Below are 20589 nucleotides of genomic sequence, written 5' to 3' on the forward strand. Positions count from 1 at the left end.
CAGGTTTGATTTCCATTTGTTGGTTTACATTTCTGGGTTTGTACTTGCACAGCTTTTGGACTGTACTTAGTGTAGATTTACTCATATTCTCAGAAAGGGTCATAGAAATATTTTTTTTTCTGATTTGCAGTGATTTGAAGGAAAAACAGCAGTGAAAAGCACATTTACCTCCAAAACAAGTTGATAGCCTCTGTATACACATCACCTATATGACAAAGCTCCATTTTTGCAGAATGTTGTTACCTGGATCTGAAGAGGCTCAGGAGGTGTCTGAATGCTCACAGCCCATGTTACACCTGTGTTTATGGACAGAACTGTGTTCATAGAGCCTTTGCAGCCAAGTTCCTTCCAGCTGTTTGTACAAATGAGGTTGCTAAACAGTGAGAACTTTTGAAAGGAAAATGAGCTGGAAATTAAAACTATGCTTGAGGCATGTCTGAAAGGCATTTGGGCTAACAATTCTGTGTTTTCAACTTAAAGACCCCCCTCAGATATATACAGTACAAACCTGGGAACAGAGGAGCAGTTCCACAATGGAAAGGCTGTGTGACTGTGGTGTCAAATATTACCATTCTTTTACATCATTGCAGTGTTCTTGATCATAGACAATACATCATGATCACAGAATAAAACTTAAACCTCCTTTAAAACAGGGAAACCTTTTGCCAAGCTGATCTGGTTTTTGTCAGGTGAAGTACTGCTGTCAGATTTGGATAAATCAAGAGCTAAATTTTTGTGCTTCTTGATTTCATTCTTCACTTGTGTTCACATTTTCCATTTGAAATGTGTCCCAGTGGTTCTGTGATTTCACACTGTCTTTCTATGTGCTATTAAGAGTCTGATATTGTTGCTTTCTAAGTGGAGCTCTGCCATGGGCTAAGCTCAAAGGAACTGGGTTTCTGGTTAACTTCCAGCCTGACAGCAGAGACTCTGTGTGAGGCCTTTTATAAAAAGCTGCATTTCCATGTCTTAGGACTTTCCCAGGGTCCTACAACAAGACAGTGTCAAGAGTAAAGATATAAAAATGTCTTACTGAGGAATTCTAAATTCTAGGTGACATCCCTTTCTAGATTCAAGAAGTGTAAAAATAATTGTCTTTATAAGCAGAAGTTTTTACTCATAGGGGCTCTCTGGAATTCAAAGGGATGCAACATCACCTGTGTGGTACTGGTTCTACTTGCTGAGTTATTTTCATACATGTTAGAGTTTGTCATTTATAGTAACTGCCCTTGGTTTTCCTCACCTCTCTGTGATTAGAAGCCAGATCTCTCAGTATCTTAGGCTGCTTCAAGAGAGAACAATGCAGAAATACCCCATGTGAACAGGAATGGAGTGAACCTGATTGACTCACCTTCTCTTCAGTGCCTTTACCCCCTTTCAGGCCAGTCAATATTTACCCATTCCTTCTGACTAACTCCTCAGTCCTGCCAAAACTTCTAAGACATACAAGGAACTGGGGAAACAGAGCAATTATGCCTTTAAGGCTCTTAAAATTAGAGAAAAGTCCAGAAGTCCTACTAAACCAACGTGACATTGATTTTGACCAAAACTGAACAGCAAGCTAATGCCTGTAACAAGTTTGGACTGGAAACTTGTAAACTAGATTAGGACAAAAGTCTCAGGATAAAATATTCCCTGGATTCCTTCTAACAATGTCTTTTAAAAAGAATTCCTTGCATGCAGCTGTAACTTCTTTTCAGAGTGAGAGGTTCACTAATATGTACTCAGGGCCTCTGAACTATCTGAAGTTTCTTCAAACTTGACATTTTACAAAGTTAAAAAGAAGATGAATGTTTGGAAGAGAATGGTGATGTCAAAGGCAAACAATTTTGACTGGGAGGTTAGGATATGTAAGGTGTGTGAATTTATATCAGGAAATAAGATCACACTAAAATCAATAAACCCCAATCTAGATATTACCTCTCAGAATATAAAAGTAGTTTTAATTTTGCTTTAGTTTGTTTTGTTTTTTAAAAAACATTCAAGTTAGTGTAGCCCCACAGGTCTGGATGGAGTAGGGTTGGGAGGGGCTCAGTGAAATGTCCTCCACCTCCACCTCAATCATGGAAAAGATCCATTATTCCCACCTTAATCAGTTCATTTGCATCAGAATTGGAAAGATGACTGTGATTAACTGCTCAGTTAAGTTGAGAATTCCATGTTATAACTTAAATGGATTTCATGACCTTCTTATCCTTAACATCTTATCTATCTATCTATCTATCTATCTATCTATCTATCTATCTATCTATCTATCTATCTATCTATCTATCTATCTATCTATCTATCTATCTACCTACCTACCTATCTATCTCTCTTAATTTTAAACCACTTAGTTCAGTCATCTGTACTTGCTGACCTCCCCTGAAGATATGGATTAGACCTATTCTCTTAAGAATCCAGTTTGGTCAGTCATCATCTGGTACTTTATCTCTTATGACTCATCTTGTTTACTCATTCCACACAGTCAAATATTATTTTATCCCACTGACTAATTCACATTGAAGTTTCATGCTCTTTGCTGTAATGCATATTTTGCATAAATGGGATTTTTCTAAGCAGATATATTTTGTCTGCTTTTTTGAAGTGTGTAAGAAAACATAGAAAGGATGCCTTTTTTCAGTGCAGATCTCTCTGAGGGAATACACTGCAGTTGGTTAGCCAAATGCAGAATCTTATGGTTCATAAAAAGGAGTACTTCTCTTCTGTGGCCACGAGTACAAGATTTTATAGAGGTTTTTAAATGGAGTATTGGGGAGATTAGTGGAGATAAAGAAATGTTTCAGTGTTCAGAGGATAAGCATGGATTATATTGCTTATGTCAAGCTGAGCTAATGCTTGTTTTCTTTTCAATGTTACCCAAACAAGTCTTGTCCAGTCACATGGTGGACAGAAATACACAGAGCTACACTTGGTGACTGCAAATTTCAACTCCTTTGGTGCAAGCATTTGGATACTCTATGCTCTATCACACCTGAATTACAGCCATGGATAACACAGAGTCATCTTAGAAAACACAGCAAAATACAGAGTTGTAAAGATATCAAAGTCTTTTCTTTAGAAACAATCAGCACAGAGGGTTAGGGCCACATTTCTCCAAGTCAAGGAGGAGTTTCCCTGTGCTAGCACTGCATCATTGGTGAGCACAGAGCCCCTTGCACACTCAGGCTGGCAAAAAACTGACAGCAAAATTCCTTGAGACTGAGTTCAGAATGCCATTTCTAACTGTTCTGGCTAGCTGTCTGCCTCAGCAAGTGAGCAGGGGAAAAGATCAGTACAGCAAAAAGCCTTGGAATCATCCTTCAGACCTATTCCAAGAGCAGAACCTCCACAATTCCTGACCATGGAGACTGGAGTCCAGGATGGCCACTCTTCCACAGGCTCTTAGACACTCACTGGTACACCTACAAAACATCCCAGAGAGCTTTTCAGGCCCACAGAGCAGATAAAAAATGAAACCCATTTGCAATTTTGGAATTGGAATGGTGTTACCTGGAAGTGACTGTGCTACACATGAGCTTGAATCATGCCAAGTGCAGTTGCCAGAGCAGGATGTTTGCAGCTTCCAGCACCTGACAGCCCTGCCTGAAGGAGAAGAGCAGGGAGAATTTGCTATGCAGATTACTTCTCTGTGGAATCAGTCTGGAGGATATAAATACTGACAGAGTCATATCAAACAGTGTCTTAATTATTCCCACAGAAGAACAATGGAATCTTATTATATTCTGGTTTTATTAGCAGGAATTTTAGTTGCTTTTGTATTGATGGTTTTAATTGCAGCTAATCATAATTTCTTCAAGGCAGAGATTCCTCCTGATGCTGACCAGCCAGCAAAGCTTCGCTTTTATCACCTTTTGTACACTCTGATGGAAATTCTGGTGAGTTTAGCATGCTCTGGGATACTGGGATTTTCAGAAAAGGAAAGACCTGAATATGAAGATATGCATCTAAATACCACATTTACATGTAAGGAGAAGCACAGTAACACAGATTTAAAAGACAAAGGATGATTTGGTTTTATTACCATATATGAAGCAGTCAGGATGAGGTGAGTTCATTCACTGCTGAGATATCCATTCTTATGCTGCAATTGTGTATTTCTGTAATGAAATTACTGGTTCTGTGGATGACAGGAGGGCTGTGGATATAATATACATGAATAATAATAACCCAAATTTCTATGCCTAAATGCACTCTGATATATGTAAGGCAATTTCCTAAATTCTGAGCTATCTGCAGTAATTTTCTTACCTTTGTTTCTGTTCTTATTCTGCAGTGACTGAATTACAGAGTCCTAGTTAAATACCATAGAATCAGGTATGTTGGAAAACACCTCCAGAAGTCTTCTAATTGAACCTCCTGCCAAAGCAGGTTTAGGCCTGTTATCACTTAATTATCTAAGTACCTGTAAGGCAGACTCACTGTGCTGTGAGCTTTGCCATCACAGAAAGAAACAGCTTTCACCCAAAAAAGCTTTAAAGTAGGCAACAGGAGCAGGAGCAGTCTAAGCCCTGTCATGTCTGGCACATAACATGTCAAAGGAAAGCCTGCAGCAAAATCAGAGTGCTTTCTTTGATGTTTGCATCCTATCTCAATTCTCTAATCTCCAGTTATACAGAAAGAAACTTGGACCCACATGCTGAGAGGTGATTTGGGCCATTGCAATCTTACAAAGACTTAGGTGGGTTGCCTGAACTTACACAGAAGCATTCACCAAATCCAGTGGTTGTCCCTGATTCTCCACTGGTACTTTTCTGCCTTGTCTGCCATGGAAGAAGAGGCTGCTGTCCTTGCATATCTCACACTGCTCTTTGTGTTATGTTGTTTATAAACTTCACATAATAATAAGACAGTAATATTATAATAGGACAATGCCAATAAATTCTCTAATTTCCCTGCTTGGTGGGTGAAAAGATTCTTTCAGGTGATACTTTTAACCTATTTGCACAGTTTTTAAGTGTCTGTTATGAATAATACATTATAATATGTCCCCTAATCTTCAGCATCCTTTTTCTCAATAGTTTTAAATATGCATTTCACCACTTGCTATGCATTGAATCCACTCACCTATTATTCTTTGGAAAGCCTTTAGGCATCTGCTGGTACTTTGGGTGAATTTCTGGTTTATGTTTAAGCTCAGAGAAGCAGCCCTCACAGTAAGGACTTCACAGGTTTTTCATTAAGTGCATAATGCTTTGTGTATGACGTGTGCAATTAACTTATCCTGCTGAATGCTGCTCTTCCTGTGCTGCCACTGTGCCATGATGTGCCTGTACTGTATGCTCCTGTAAAAACCTCATTTTCTACAATACAAGGCAGTCCTTTCCTCTCTTCTTCCACCTTGCAATATCTCAGAAAAGCTGCAGCACCAAATGAGTGTCAGAAGGTACACAAATGATGCTCCTGCTGCATCTGTCCTCATCCCCTGTCATGAAGAGATCAGTGACCATGAAAAATGGCAGAGATGAGAGAAAGCTCCTGCCTTTTGTTTTGACCTACTCAGTTTAGTCTGTGTTCAGACTAACTGTGCATATTGCAACTGTGATGTGAAGCTTTGATGATAATTACTGTGGTTGGAAAAGCACACTTCAGAGTGACTGACAGACTGTCTGATGTAGTCCTAAAGTCCATGAAGATCAAATTGAGAGGGTTTTGTTGCTTTGGGATGGGATTTTGTAATTATTTTAAAATCAAAATCTGGTCCCTATGTGATCTTCCACATAAAAAGCCAGTTTGTGCCAGAATTTAGGTGCTCCAGCAAATAGTTTTTCCAAGACTGTGTTTCACAAGAAAAGCTGACATGCTGCTTTTCATACATATATGCACATTTTAGGACCTGGTTTATGTGATACATTTCACCTACTAACACTGATCACATCTGTCAAACCACTTAGGTTTTAAATGTATTCCTATAGGCTCTGAAGTATTTCCTAATAATTGATTAAGAAGTTTTTTTGACAGAGTACATACCAAATTCCCTCTTTCTCCTTCATGACAGTGTTTCCCCTGCATTTGGAGATGCTTCTGTGACATCAGGAACTCCTAAGACAAGGCAAGGAAAGAGAATATTTAGATAGGATGCTCTGATACCAAGTTTATCATATATATGACTGTCATCTGAAAGCCCTGAAAAACCTCAAGGATGTTAGAACATTCAAATGAGATTAAATTGCAATTCTGCCAGCTTCAAACATTCCAAAACTGTAACTCTGACAGAAGAATTGACTTAAGAGTCATGAGAGTTTTGAAATTGCTGTTTGGAGATTAGATTCACCCTCTGGTTTCTGCCACTATTGCACTCAGAGTAGTTTTCCCCTTTGCTGTGATACTTTAAAATGTGCTTTTTCAAATGCAAGGCAAGAACTGTGGCCATCCATTTGTCTCTTAAACTACCCTATGTACTGCTGGCATTGGTGGCAGAGTGTTATGAAAACACTCCAGATCATCTCTGGGTTCCCACCTTTGTTTCTAACTGATTTTTCTCCCTCTTCCATGGCTCATGACAATTGCTTTTATTACTCTCACCCAACTTGTTTATTGCAGACTGGTTGAAAAAAACAATTTACACAAGCAGAGCTGGTTTATAAGGAATTGATATAGAGACTTCTGTGGCTTAGAAAAGAACAACAATATAATTTGCAAATGGCTTGTGATGACTGTCATCATTCCAGAAGAATGATTTGCAGTAGTCCAGAAGGGATTTAAGTCACCATGTAATAGGAAGGGAAATGTTGTTCTAGCAGGAAATACATCCATTACAAAATGTGTTCAAAGGAAGACTTCAGTGTGATATTTAGACTATCTTAATTATCAGCAGTTGACTGGTCTTGGATAAGGCCATTTAACAAACCTTCCTCTCTTCAGAATATTTGGGTTTTGCTGATTAGATGTAAAAACTGCCTGCAGGGTCATTTATGAACAGCTGTGAGATCTTGAAAAAGGCAATGGTTTCACTAAGGAGGAGATAAGAATCAGAACGTTTTTCATCAGTTCCTCACTTGGGCCAGCAGCCCCTCAGTGATGATCACAGTCACAATGATTTTCTCACAGCTTGTTCTCACTGGCCCCATGGCAGGGACATGACCCAACACTGTTAAGTCACCAAGTCTTGCTCACAGACTGGCCTGTGGTTTTTTTTTTCCCCAGTATGATAATCCTGTCATGACAGAGACATTTTCATCTCACCTAACCTTAAATATTTTAGCTGAGGTATCTGAAGTACAGTTTATCATGGAGGTGAACAGCACCTCCAGAGCATGATTTTACACACCCAGAATTGGAAATGCCCCTTTCTATTCACTCATGAGGAAAGGAGCCTCTCCTCCCAGCTTCCACACCTGGGCAAATGCCTGTTGTTACTTGTGGTAAATCCAGATCACAGGAACTAGAAGGCATTTTTATAAGACATATAATGGACAAGTATTACAACATTCTTCCCACAGTCACAAAGATGTAAATTTTCATGTTCTTCACCAAAATTCCAAAATCAGTTATTTGTGGGAATACTGAAAACTAGCAAACAACCAACCAAATTATGCTAAAGACAGTTTAGGAAAAGTAGCTTGTGGTCTCTGTGAAGTGGGAGGACTTGTATTCCCTATAATAATTTCTCATATTTCCTCTTCTATCTATCTAGGCAAAGACCTTAAACCACTTGGGCATCGTGGGGGAGCACACATTCATCAGGCTGATCACAGATGGACTCCCAGCATGCTGGGATTCCCAGCTCTCCATTAAGGATCTGCATTTTGATGGGGTACCTGTGAGGATTTACCTCCCAAGAAAATCCTCTACAAGCAAACGGAGAGGGGTCATCTTCATCCATGGAGGATGTGGCATTTTTGGAAGCATCAGTAAGGAACTGAAAATGTCACTGTTCAGCTTTGTTCACTGCCTGTTTTTAAACACTCCTGAGTGAAGTGACTGAAGCTTAGTTTGAGAGACTGGAGATATAAAGCACTTAGTGCTTATTTTTAACTTTTTAACTGTCTAATATGCACTTATTTAGTATTTAAATTATTTTTGTAGGATATGGCACTCTTTATCATAGCACCCTTAGGATCATAGAATGGTTTGGGTGGAAGTGACCCTAAACACAATCTTCTTCCACCTCCTGCCATGGCAGGGACATCTTCCACAATCCCAGGTTGCTCCAAGCCCCATCCAGCCTGACCTTGGACACTTTCAGGGATGGGGCAGCCACAGCTCCTCTGAGCACCCTGTGCCAGGGCCTCACCACCCTCATAATAAAAATGTGTTCCTTACATACAAACAAATTCTATCCTCCCTCAGTTTAAAACCACTGCCTATTCTTTACTATTAATAATCATAATAATTCCTTATTTTCTACACAGATCAATGATCTCTCTAAATATATAACTACACAGCAATTTCTGATGGCTAAAATCTAGATTATTTTTATCCTAAAAAAAAATCTGGGTACCCACAAAATAGCCAAGGGGGTAACAAGCTATTGCAGTAATATGCAGTAATAAAAGTATAAGGGACAATATTGACTGAAGTTTTCTGAGATATTAATTACAGCAACATTTGTTCTTCAGGAAGTTATGAAAGAATATGCCGGTACATAGCCAGAAAATCTGATTCAGTGGTTGTGTCTGTTGGGTAAGTAAGATTCAAGCAGTGTTAATCCAGAATGAGAGAACTCTGCTGCTTTCCCCCTGCTTCCCACACACCCTTGAATTTACATTTCTTTGAATAACTGAGCTCTAGTGCTGTTTTTCCATACTGCTGTTATGTGGGAGCAAGAGTGTGTGCCATGGAATGGCAATGAGAATTCCTGAGCCAGGGTTAGAGTTACAGGTTTGCTCCTTGTACATCACTGTCACCACAAAAATTGTTACCTCTGTTTGATAGGAAGAAATTAAAAACCAAATATCAGATTTTAATATTTGAGGGGAGTATTTAAAATCATCTGGGATGATTTTAAAGAGTAAATAATGAGTCTAAAATTTAGTATTTTTTAAAACCAGCATGGACCACTGCATCCTATAAAGATATTTTGATTATGGAAAATACATGATGGTATAAAGAAACCTTAATTTCCAACAGATTCTTCCATGAAAAGATTTATTGTTAAGGGATTTTATTAAATTGGGAGGAATTGGTTTTGAGAAGGGAGCAAAAGTTGTTCTGGTTTAGCGTGTAAAAACTTTGAACTAGATATAATTAATGATGTAACTAATATGGGTTTAGGGGAGTTTTTGCATGTTTCAGATGAGCTGGAATGTGTAACAGCAGCTGCCTTTTCCACCTCTCAGGTATCATTTAGCCCCCGAGCACAGGTATCCAGCCCAGACTCTGGAATGCCTTGCTGCCACCGTGCACTTCCTCAAGTCTGCAGAGACCTACGGGGTGGATCCTGCTCGGGTCGTTGTGTGTGGGGACAGTGTAGGGGGCACATTCACTGCCAGTGTTTGCCAAGAACTAGGGCACAGGACAGACATCCCAAAGATCCGTGCCCAGGTGCTGATCTATCCATTTCTCCAAGCATTGAACTTCAATCTGCCATCTCACCAGAAAAATGCTGCCATTGCCTTCCTGTCCCGGGAGCGCACAGTCCATTTTATTCTCAAATACCTGAAAAAGGATTGCTCCCTGAAGGAACCAATTCTGGCTGGTTCTCACGTTCCTGAGAGTATAAATTTGAAATACAGGAAATGGATAAGCCCAGATCTTATTCCAGACGTGTTTAAGCTGGGCTATAAACCACCACTCCCCACTTTGTTTTCACCTCGGGTCCATGAAGAAGTGCCAGAACTGTTTGAGCCCAGGTTCTCCCCACTGCTGGCAGAGGATGCTGTGATTTGTGGCCTCCCTGACACCTGTATTGTCACCTGTGAGCACGATGTGCTCAGGGATGAGGGACTGTTGTTCAAGAAACGCTTGGAGGACAACAACGTACGTGTGACCTGGCACCACGTGGAAAAAGGCTTTCACAGTGTAGTGGCATTTTTTGGATATGGTATTTTCTCTTTCCCATCATCAAGTATAATTATGAATCACATTGTAGACTTTATAAAAGGCTACTAAATCATTTTCTTGCATACAGTGCACTGGTATTTAGAAAGAGTGTGAGTCAATTAAATAATTCAATTAAATAATTCAATTAACTATTTACTAGCTATTTGCCCATTAGAATCAAGGCAAGAACTTATTAACATCAGCACAGTCTGCTGAGTTCTGATTTTCCCTCGCTATTAGTTAGGAAAGTGATGTTTAGAGGTTTTTTGTAAGCTTGCTTTGATGCTCTCTTCTTGCATTGTAAGAATTTTTGTTCTCTTCATATGTCAAAGAATAAAAACTCATCATAATAAAAATCATTCTAAATGTGCAAGTAAAAACTGCATGCAATGTGTGAGTAATTATCCATGTGCACACTCACGCCCACCTAGTGTTCCCCAAATAAGCATGGCAATACCTCTGGAGAGGGGAAATTCCTTCCCTACCTCAGGGATGAGTTGTAATCACCATCAGACTGTCTGTACAGACAAACAATAGCTTTGCATTTATGTTTAAAATCAGAAGGAAGGAATTTGGTGTACATACAAACCTGATTTTAAAGGGAAGTGGGGGCCAGGTAGGTTTGTACAGCTCACATGCTGCATGAGATGGGTACCAGGAGGTAGCTGAGACTGCAGCAGAGATGAAGCAAAGGAGAACTGCTCAAAAGTAACTGAATATCCTCTAAATTATATTCCATAAAGTTCCTTTCTGAGCAGCATTTGGTTGTATTCAGCTTCCCTGGCTTTTGAGGAGAAAGGATGTAAATAACATGGAACCTGCCAAATAATTTCTGTGGATATCCAAAGCTAAAGAAAAACCCGAGCTCAAATGTTATATTGCTGTAATTGTTATATTGCTTATTAGGAGAGATCCACCCTTGCTAAACACAGATCCAAAGATAATTGCCATTGCATAGCCAGATAGCACGCAATGCCTAGGAATTGTAAAATGTTTAACTGTTGTGCAACCACCTTGCCTTTGTAACATCCATGCACACATGGCTGTGGAAAGAGGTTAGTACATGTCTGCTGTGCCAGGCAAGCTGTGAGTAGGAAGAAGGCAGTGGGCTGGATGTTCTCTGCTGTCACCATGTTAATGAACACTGATGACAGGTGAACTGGTTCACATCTCTGCAGCAACAAGTCACTACTTGAGGGTTCTCTTTCTCCAGTCCCTCTCATTACATTGCTTCATGCTCTGTTGATACAACAGAGAGTTTATTTGTTTCATTTTTCCTTTGCAGACATAGCAATTTGCTCTTCAAGCAAAGAAGTGCTTCCAGGGGCAAATAATGTCATAGTTCCAAATGTTCACTCTTGGAGGACTTGAGGATCTGCCTTGGTTACAAAGACCAAGGTTGGGTTACCAGCTCACATGCTGGTAGCTGAAGCTGGGCCAGCAGAGTCTGTCTATAAAAACCTTGCAAGAAGTTGAATGATATTGGAGAAGCTGGAGAAGGTTGGCAAGTGCCAGAACTAAGGAGGTGTGTACAATTCCACCTTGTATTTTGTAAGCTATGGGATGGTCACAGATGCTCTCATGCTATTTTACACAGTTCAGTGCAGCATTATAGTCCTTGTCAGTTCAGCTACCCAACACTTGTTTTCTCTCCTCTGTCAGTCTCTGGAATTATGCCTCATTTATGGGTCAATGTCCAAACTCAACACTGATCTACTCCTGAGATTTCTCCATAGTTCTTTATCCATTGTTACAAATAGTAACAAATTTATCTTTATAATATGTCAGCAGCATTATCAGTTTTCTTGAACCCATGTTTTAATCATGGGCTATAACCACTGAGTGCAGATGGATAAGCACAGAACAGCAAGTGCTGAAATAATGCATTTATTTAATCATGATTCCCAGATTTTCTAAACTTTAAGAAATCACACGATCTATCTCCATGGAACTTCCTGTATTTTAATTAATTTAATTAATTACAGATCTGCTATGTCTCTTGCATTGCTAAGATAGAATGTTTGAAGACATTCTTATAGTCCCCAAAGCATGGCATTTTCAAGTACAAATTTTTAAAAAATCAAGTACAAAACACGACGACAGTCAGTGGAATTATGGACCATGGAATTATGGACACCAAAGTCCTTCCTCAAGGAATCATGCAGCCAGAGAGTGAGGACTGACCAGCCCAGCTCCTGGCCAAGTTCAGGTTTCCAGCACCAGATGGCTCTCATGCTCTGCAGAACCCAGAAGGAGCTTCTTGGGTCACACAGCACTTTCTCTGGAATGTTTCCCAGTGTCTCAGTACAGGCTTCCATTTACAGTGAGCTCTGTTGCCAGCTAATCAGCACCATGACCCAGAGGCAGGGAATGTTTTACATCTGTTACACCTGGCTCAGTCTTTCTCCTTACACCCATATCAGTGAAAAAGAACAAGGAATGACAAGATTTTGGGCCTGGATGTTAAGCTTTTCACTTAAAATTAATAAGAAAATTAATAAGAAAGGGAATCCCTGGTGTAGGAGAAAAATAGGGCCTGGTCTATCCCGGTCTATCCCCTGCTCCATCTCACAGGAGCAGAGACAAGGTAAAAAAATTGTCAGCTAGAGAAAGCATTTATTTGAAAGTTTATTTAGGGAATGGTTTTCTCCATGCTGGGCCTCAAGCTTGTGAATTGCTAAAATTAAGTTTACACAGCATTAAGTACTACTCTGTACCTGCATAGGGAAAAAACACATTATGAGTTCAGAAACCAACTAGTTTGTTTCTTCGACAGCTTCCAGCACATCCAGTCTTTGTGTGGAGCCCCTGGGGGTGCTGTGGTGTCCAGACCTCCTCAATGTGCCCAGACAAGTCCAAGACCTGCTGGCTGTGGGTGAATTGACAGCAAAAAGATTTAGAAGACAGAAGAACAACAGGTGGTAAGAACTGCAGCACAAAGGATCTGTCACAGGTGTCAAGAGCCTTCCTAGATCCCCAGAGGGGCCAAATCTGGTAGGTTTACTTAGACCACACCTCACCCACTGGGACAGCAGATTTTAGCCAATTAACTACTTTCACTATTAAATGCTGAAGAAGGGACTGCCATTGTATTTTGTGCAACAGCATTTCCCAATGCTCCTGTCTGAGCTGTAAGAAAGCTGAACCCTCTGTGTACCTTTGTCCTGATGGGTTTGAATTCACCATTGCCATTTCCCAAGAGTGTCCCAATCCCCAGGCAATGTTCCTTTCACCAAAATCCCTTATCAAGATGGGCATCAAATGCCATTATCCAGAAGGATAAACAAAAAGGAATCTGATTTTACATTTAGCATATGAATAATCTTCTGGCAAAGGAGGGAGAGGCACAGAGACATTGAGAAATGAAAATCCACAAAGAGTTGTTGGATAAAATGAAGAAACAGTTTGGGCAGAAGATGGGATCAGCTGCTTCTCAGAAAGTGCAACACCAGACTCAAAAATGAATCTCCATCCTGCTTATTCTAAACATTTTCTGAAGTCAGGCATCAAGCCTGAGCCATTTTCTGTGCAGGTCATGGAATATAGATGCAAAAGCCCTGGGGATTTGGCTTTAGTTTCATTTTATTATACAAAACTCAAGGTCAGCTCATCCCTTATATTATTTTATTATTATTTAAGAAAAAAATTACACAATATGTTAGCTCCAGAGGAAGATCCTGAAGCTCACCACAGGAAAGAGTGGGCTGCTGTTGTCTAGTCAATGCTACTAGCCCTGAAAACATTCGATTCAAGTCTAGTTTACATCAGTTGGAATCGTATTTCTACCTGGAATGACATCTGTACATAATATCTTCCTGGAATTCAGAGATTGCAGCACTGCCAGGCTCAACCAAGAGGCAGATGAAAAACCAAACAAAAAGCAAGGAAACATAGCAGCTCAGGAGAAGAGCCATTGAGAATGAGGAAAGAACAGCTCTCAGACCAGGCTGCAGCTGTCTCTGGCTCCACTGGAATCAAAGGTGCAATGGCAGCAGCATCCAAAATCTGCCATCACAGGTGATGAAACATATTTGTGACACTGAGCCTTGATTTCAATATAAGTCTGAAAAAGTAAGGCATGGAGGCACAAAAAAGCAAGAATCAGAGCAGCTCAGAAGATGATTACCCAGAAATGCTGTATGGGCACTCACAAATAATAAAGACTTGCCTGTAATCAAAAAACAGAGACAAAACAAGTTTTTGTCTTGTAAACTGACACTACAATGATCCATCAAGTCACGGTTCTGCTGTGATGGGCACAGCCTTGTTCCTGCAGATGTGAAAACTGCTTATGCAAGCCTCTCCCACAACTAATTGTTACTGTATAATTGTATGGTTGGGTTACCACATGTTTTCATCTTCCTACTGGCATTTTTGAAAGCTGGATTATGAGCTCTGATGAGAACAGCTAATCCTGTGCCTTTACCTTCAGAAACCCAAAAGTCTGAAAAAGGGGGAGGACGCCACAGCTGGTTCCTTCTTGGGCTCCTACCAACACAGCAAGATGGGAATTCTCCTGGCCATTTTTGTGGCTGTTTTGGCTGGTATTGTGGCAATTGCTTTCTATTATGAACACCCCAAAGCAGAAATTCCTCATGGAATCAGTGAGCGCCAAAAGCTTTATGTTCTTCATTACTTCATGAATTTTGGGCTTGGTCTGGTAAGTGAAACTTAAAGTTTGGGTTTTGATTCTTTTTCTGTTAGAGGGATAATGGTTTGGTGATGTTTTTTAGAATCAATATTTAATTTAATTGCAAATATGCAACTGGACTAATTAGGTGATGTCAGCAGATTCCTTCAGCTATGCTGGACATAATAGACTTGCCTGTTTGCTATACAGGACCAAAGGCAATATTTTTGAAAAATGAAATTGGGCAGAGTGTGCAATTCCCAGTTTTTTCTGATGGCCTGTGTTGTAGCTTTTCATGCCTGCTGCCTCAAGGCAGTGCTGGAAGGCTCAGAAGGTAACCTGTCCTGTGGCTGTGGAATTTCTGCTCTGGGTAACACTGTGCTTGCTTACAGAGTGAGCAGCTAAATGATGTCTGTGATCTCAGCTCTCTCCTACAACCCTGTCACTCTCCTCCTGAGCCATCTGCAGAGAGCTGCCACATTCATCAGAATTTGCCTTTCAATATGCCTGAACAACTTTCTTTTTTGAGACATGTAGTATCTAAAGTGACTTTCTGTGTCATTGGTTTTGGCACAATTTTGATTTGTCTTCACTTTTAATCCTTGCTTTTTTCAAAACTAAAACATGACATGCACTTGTCTTTCTGTTTCATCAATCATCTTGTCCTGAATTAACTGTTGCCCCAGTCATTTAAAAAACCCTTTTGTGATACCTGCACTAAGCTTCTTTTAGTTGTTTAAATTGTGTAAAAAACCCTGTTCAATCTCTTTGCTTGTGCATTTCATTTCACTTCAATTCTATGTTTTAATGTTGTTAATTTTTCCTTTCTTTCCCTGCCCCATTGTTTACTAAGTTTTGTTGGAAGTCAGTGAGCTCCCAAGAAAGTGACTCACCGTGTCTCTGGTGCCACACCTGCTATTTTGACAGCAAACCAATAAAACGGGATAGGAATTGAAGACAAAGTTAATTTTCTTACAAGTATTATACAGTGTACAAACATCCACATTTTCTAAATACTGTGCAACTACTCTTTATCCATCAGTTTTATTTCTGTGTAATTCACTTGTTAAAAGTCAAACTGCAGAATTTAGGAATTTGCTGGTGATTGATGTCATTTTAAAATTCTGATCTTGCAATTTTGTATCCTTCCTGCTGGCCAGTGAGGGGCCAAACACAAGCACTGTCACACACTGCCTGAAAGGAGCAGAGAGAAAAGGACATTAATGGAGGGTTACACCAAAGTTTAAATGCAAGTAGAGTTCGATTTATGTGGCAACTCCTGCTATGGCTGTTGGGCAAATTACTTGTGCCAAATTCTTTCAAGGGCTGACAACCATGAAGTCAAAACTGCATGGAAAATTAAAGTTTACAAGTATATTCAATATTCAAAAAGGCAACACCACTGTGGTTGGTAAGGTCTCCTAGGACTCCTTGTAGTATTTTCAAGACAAAGATGATTTCCATATTCCATACATATATAGCTAATTGCACATTTCACCTTTACCGTTACAAAAGTATTGGTGTGAGGAAAGAAAGTATCAGAGGGAAAGTGATGAATAAATAAGTAAAGTTATTTTCCCACAGACATGGACCAGGAGTTCCATAGATGGAATCAGTATGTGACTCTAACTTTGCCATGAGACAATCCTTCCTGTGTATGGGATCAGCTCTTCAGATGGTCTAAAATAGGACACCTGCACCAAATTTAACAGGAGCCACATGAAGTCTGTGAAATATGAGGTGAAAACCACAAGTGCAGATTTTTAAGGTCTATGCAGTGCAGAACTTTTTATGTATAATTCTCCTTGAAATGCATATGCATAAATAATGGCAGCACAACAAATTGAATTACTCATTAGAGAAGTCTGCTGTGAAGTAGTGCAAAATTGAATCCATTATAGTGGAAACAGTGATACTCCTCATATTTTATATCTTAAATAGAAATAGGAATGGACTAGAGCAGGCTGCAAGTGAAACAGCTTAAATCCATGCAGATGTAAAAGAGTAGATGAGCCCAGAGTGACATAAGAACCTTAGTCTGAGTGTTTAAGTAAGAATCAGTGAGCTGTGAGAAGATCAAGCTTAAGTTCAAAGCTATTCTTGGTCAGGAGTACTGCTGTGGTAGATCCTATGGATTTATTTTTCCTGCTAGTTTGAAAGTAGTGTGAGTTTGGGAAACAGAAGTATTGGTTATGTTTCTTCATCCAAAGCTAAAGTTTAAAATACTGTAACAACTCTCTCCTTATTTTGTTCAGGCACATGGCTACTGAAACACCTGACAAGGTGAAGTATTTGACACCTTTTATTATTAATGGCTTGATTATTTTCCTACTGAATTGACCATGGAGTTGAAAATTTTTAATTATCAATCTCCAGGTTAGGTAGAAATTTGCACTAATTTGTGGTTTCTTTTATCATCAGGCAACATTTTTGGACAAAGTAGGTATCATCTCAGAGGCCCATTTCCTCAGGGCTTTAATGGAAACAATACCACCATTAAAGGATGCACGTCTTCTTATCAAGGACTCAAGGTTTGAAAGGGTTAAAGTGAGAATTTACCAGCCAAAAACATCAAACAACAGCCAAAGAAGGGGAATGCTTTATTTTCATGGAGGAGTTGGCCAGTATGGAAGTATCCGTAAGTAACAGGAATAGTATGAGCTGTAACCACGTGCAGCACCCAGAATGGGCCAGGGAGGGGCTGAGGTGACCACAGGGGCTCCTCTGGTGCCACCTCTCCTCCAGCAGGGCCATCCCACAGCACAGGGCACAGCATTGTGTCCAGACAGCTCTGGAATATCCCCAGTGAGGAGACTCCAACACCACAGAGTTTCTGATCTGATATGGTGTGTCTTAAATTACAAGAGTTAGAAGGTTTAACATTGTAAATTAAAAAAAAAAAATAATTTCAGGATAGCAGAATCAATTTACTTACAGGCAACAGGCATCATCTTAAATTGCCTTATATAGATTGTGCATCTAGAATAGTCTCTGATCATTTTTAATACCTATTTGCTTCCTTACTCTTCGTGCTTATGAGAGAAGTTGAAAATCTCATTAGAATTTTATTTCTTATTTAAAGCACCCATTTTTTGTTCCTAAGTGTGTGCAAGCTTGTATGTGTGTATTGTGCTGTGTATCTTTATAGTGGAAAAACAAGGACAAAATGCATTTTGGAATTTGAATGGGAAAGAGATGAGATGGTGCTTCATGCACAAGAAAAATTCTTGTACTGGTTTTAGCAGGTTTTTAAATTTTTTTTAAAGCAACTTCTCCCCTTCAAAATCAATTTAAAAGTGGCAGCAGTGGTGTTGTCTGTAACTTTTCAAAGAGGGGACCAAACCAATGCATTGGTTTAAATTCTGGATTTCCTACCGGCCAGAAGATTCTCCAAGCTGTGAGGAAATGATGAGCAGTGCCCAGATCAGACCATGTTGCATTAACCATGCAAGAGAGAGAAGAATTCCAGAATACTTTCATTCCATTTATTTTTAAAGCAAGTTCTCATTGCAGTGACCTGCTGTGTTTGACAGGGGCCTACGAAAGGACGTGCCGCTATTTGTGCAGGAAGACCAACTCAGTGGTGGTGTGTGTTGAGTAAGTGACCAGCCCAGACACTCTGACCCTCTGCAAGCCTCTACTGCAGTCAAACTCCTTCTTAAAGTGCATTCAGTACCTACACTTAATGATCCCATGCCTGTCACCCACACTAATTCCTCTCGGGGGGAATTAGTCAACTAATCCCCAACTGTTTATTTCCAAATGAAATCCATTACAGTAATTTTATAATTTGTAGCTACCATTAAGACATGAAGATGTTTTTGTTCTCTAGAGCTTCTTTTCTAGAGGGTGTTCTGTTCAAACCACCTTAGGCTGAAAGCCTGAAGTGTAACTTTCTCTTGAAAGCACAGTTGCCCAGAATACATACCCACTCTCAAAAGAAATCCATACACTTGATTCCATTGTCTTAACTTCTTCAGTAAGTTATACTTGCAGGCATGATGCATTGCCATGAAGAAATGGAAGCTGGAAATCCCCATTTAACTTGTAGTCAACCTGAGATGACCATTAAAAATATTTCTCTGATGAGCTGTAATGCTTTTTTTAAAAGAAACAATGTATAAAGTTCAGACAAAGAGTTGATTACAATTGCACTAATTGCTGTTGGTATCCTAAAATACTTGAAGAACCAATAACACATTGATTCTGTTTAAATAATTCAGCTTCCAGAACACTGAAAACATTTCAGATGTTCATTATCAATTTTCTATGCTCATATTTTCTAACAATTTGTTGTTAAATGTTAATTCTAACTGGAATTCTAACTGGAATTAATGATAACTGATTGACACACCTGCCTTGCCAGCTAATTCCAAAACAACTCTCATGTGCCTTCAGTCACAAGATAGGTAAAAAAGTATTTTGCAAAGGTAGAACAGTGCACTGACTCTCCCAAATATAAACATACATCAAAAGCACTAATTTGGATCAATTCTATTCCTGCAATTATAATTGCAGAGTATTTTCCTGTCTTTTGAGAGAAGGAAATGAATGTCAAGATTCCATTCACTAGAAATGCCTGTGCTAAAACACTCTCACTCCCATTTAGGTATCGTTTAGCTCCTGAGCACCCATTTCCAGCCCAGTTTGAGGACTGTCTCACTGCTGCCATCCACTTTCTGAGGACTGCACAAGACCATGGAGTTGACCCTTCCCGTGTTGTCATCTGTGGAGACAGCAGTGGAGGGACTCTCACTGCTGCTGTTGCTCAAGCACTGGTGAACAGAAGAGACCTCCCAAAGCTGAGAGCACAAATCCTAATATATCCTTTTCTGCAGTGTGTGGACTTAAATTTGCCTTCATATCAGCAGAATAAGGGAGTCCCCATTTTGCTAAAGGAACGAACACTTGTTTTTGGCTTGAAGTATGTGAATCTGGACCTAGGCATCATCAAAGAAGTGTTTAAAGGCTGCCATGTTTCAGAAGACAGGAGACTGAAATATCAGAAATGGGTGAGTCCAGACAACATCCCTCACGAGTTTAAAACAAGAGGTTACAAACCAAGTCCAAAATATCTACCCTCAGAAAAAATCTGTCAAGTGGCAGAGCCTGTGTTCGACCCTGTTTTTTCACCACTGTTGGCTGAAGACAGTGTTATTGCTCAGCTTCCTGAGACTTTCCTTTTGACCTGTGAATTTGATGTGCTTAGAGATGATGGACTGCTGTACAAGAAACGATTGGAGGACCATGGTATCAAAGTGACCTGGTGCCATCTGGAGGAGGGATTCCATGGAACACTGTTCTTAGCAGTTTTTGCTAGGGCCATAAGATTCCGCTCTGGAACTAAAGGCCTGGAAAAGGTAGTGAATTTTCTAAGACTGATGTAAATTTACATTTCTTGCTTTCTTTTCCTGATTCCTATCTTTTTTTTGCCTACAAACTTGTTTTTAAAAATCCTCAATTTTCCTTTCATTAAACCATCACCTTAAATTTCTACATTGCATCTGTCTTCTTTTTACCCAGTATGTTGATTGCATGATGGCCTTTGCTTAATTTTCTCTCAGGAGAGGCAAAATCAGGTGAATCCCCATTTCTTTCCTCTACCAGCAATTTAGTTTTCTCTTGTAGCTATTAAAAATCTTATCCTTACAGCACTGAGTTTGCAATGTGGTCTGGTTGAGTAAACTTCTGGTCCTGTTAGAACACAAGCTGGGACAGGCAACAGGGTGTGAATCTATAGGGTAAGTGTATAAAGAGTATGGCCAAAGACTTAGGAAAGGTTCTATCTGGTGAGAACTGAATTTGAGACAAGCTTAAAGAGAACTGAATGTAGCAGGATAAATGTGAACATAGACAGAAATGAAAGAAGGGGAAGAGAGGGAAAGGGCAGGCCTGGAACTACAAATGTTATAACAAGTATTGAGAGAATTGAAAGAAAACAACATCTATTATAAAAATCATGCATGTACATTTTA

At 39.7% G+C, this 20589-nt stretch overlaps 2 protein-coding genes and 1 long non-coding RNA gene across 3 annotated transcripts in view; 2 read left to right on the top strand and 1 right to left on the bottom strand.

The window, feature by feature from the left end:
* Positions 1-2318: 2318 nt before the first annotated feature.
* The window catches only part of LOC306811988 (uncharacterized protein), a gene marked incomplete at its 3' end in the record, with an annotated part of 36259 nt that continues 17988 nt past the window's right edge, over positions 2319-20589 (top strand). Inside the window, exons 1-5 of the mRNA XM_079326171.1 lie at positions 2319-3878; positions 7637-7853; positions 8562-8625; positions 9282-10045; positions 12761-12905. Of these exons, the coding sequence (XP_079182297.1) occupies positions 3708-3878; positions 7637-7853; positions 8562-8625; positions 9282-10045; positions 12761-12905 (1361 nt within the window). The 5' untranslated portion in view covers positions 2319-3707. The remainder of the gene's footprint in view (positions 3879-7636; positions 7854-8561; positions 8626-9281; positions 10046-12760; positions 12906-20589) is intronic.
* On the bottom strand, positions 3972-6043 carry LOC306812022. Its single transcript, XR_013776778.1, has 3 exons — positions 5971-6043; positions 5341-5425; positions 3972-4120 (listed from the first exon to the last, which is right to left on the bottom strand). It is a non-coding gene; the product is annotated as an uncharacterized lncRNA (long non-coding RNA).
* LOC306812020 (arylacetamide deacetylase-like 4) lies at positions 17125-20423 on the top strand. Its single transcript, XM_079326225.1, has 3 exons — positions 17125-17252; positions 18148-18211; positions 19224-20423. Exons 1-3 carry the CDS (start codon positions 17210-17212, stop codon positions 19999-20001), a joined length of 885 nt encoding a protein of 294 aa, XP_079182351.1. The 5' UTR covers positions 17125-17209; the 3' UTR covers positions 20002-20423.

Source organism: Erithacus rubecula (assembly GCF_903797595.1).
Source record: "Erithacus rubecula genome assembly, chromosome: 24".
NCBI lineage: Eukaryota > Metazoa > Chordata > Aves > Passeriformes > Muscicapidae > Erithacus > Erithacus rubecula.

What these genes read in the sequence shown, in the direction of transcription:
- LOC306812020 (XM_079326225.1), top strand. Translation starts at nt 17,210, where the DNA reads ATGCTTTATTTTCATGGAGGAGTTGGCCAGTATGGAAGTATCC. An exon ending in TGGCCAGTATGGAAGTATCC is followed by an intron (nt 17,253 to 18,147) that starts GTAAGTAACAGG and finishes TGTGTTTGACAG; the next exon opens with GGGCCTACGAAAGGACGTGC. An exon ending in TCAGTGGTGGTGTGTGTTGA is followed by an intron (nt 18,212 to 19,223) that starts GTAAGTGACCAG and finishes ACTCCCATTTAG; the next exon opens with GTATCGTTTAGCTCCTGAGC.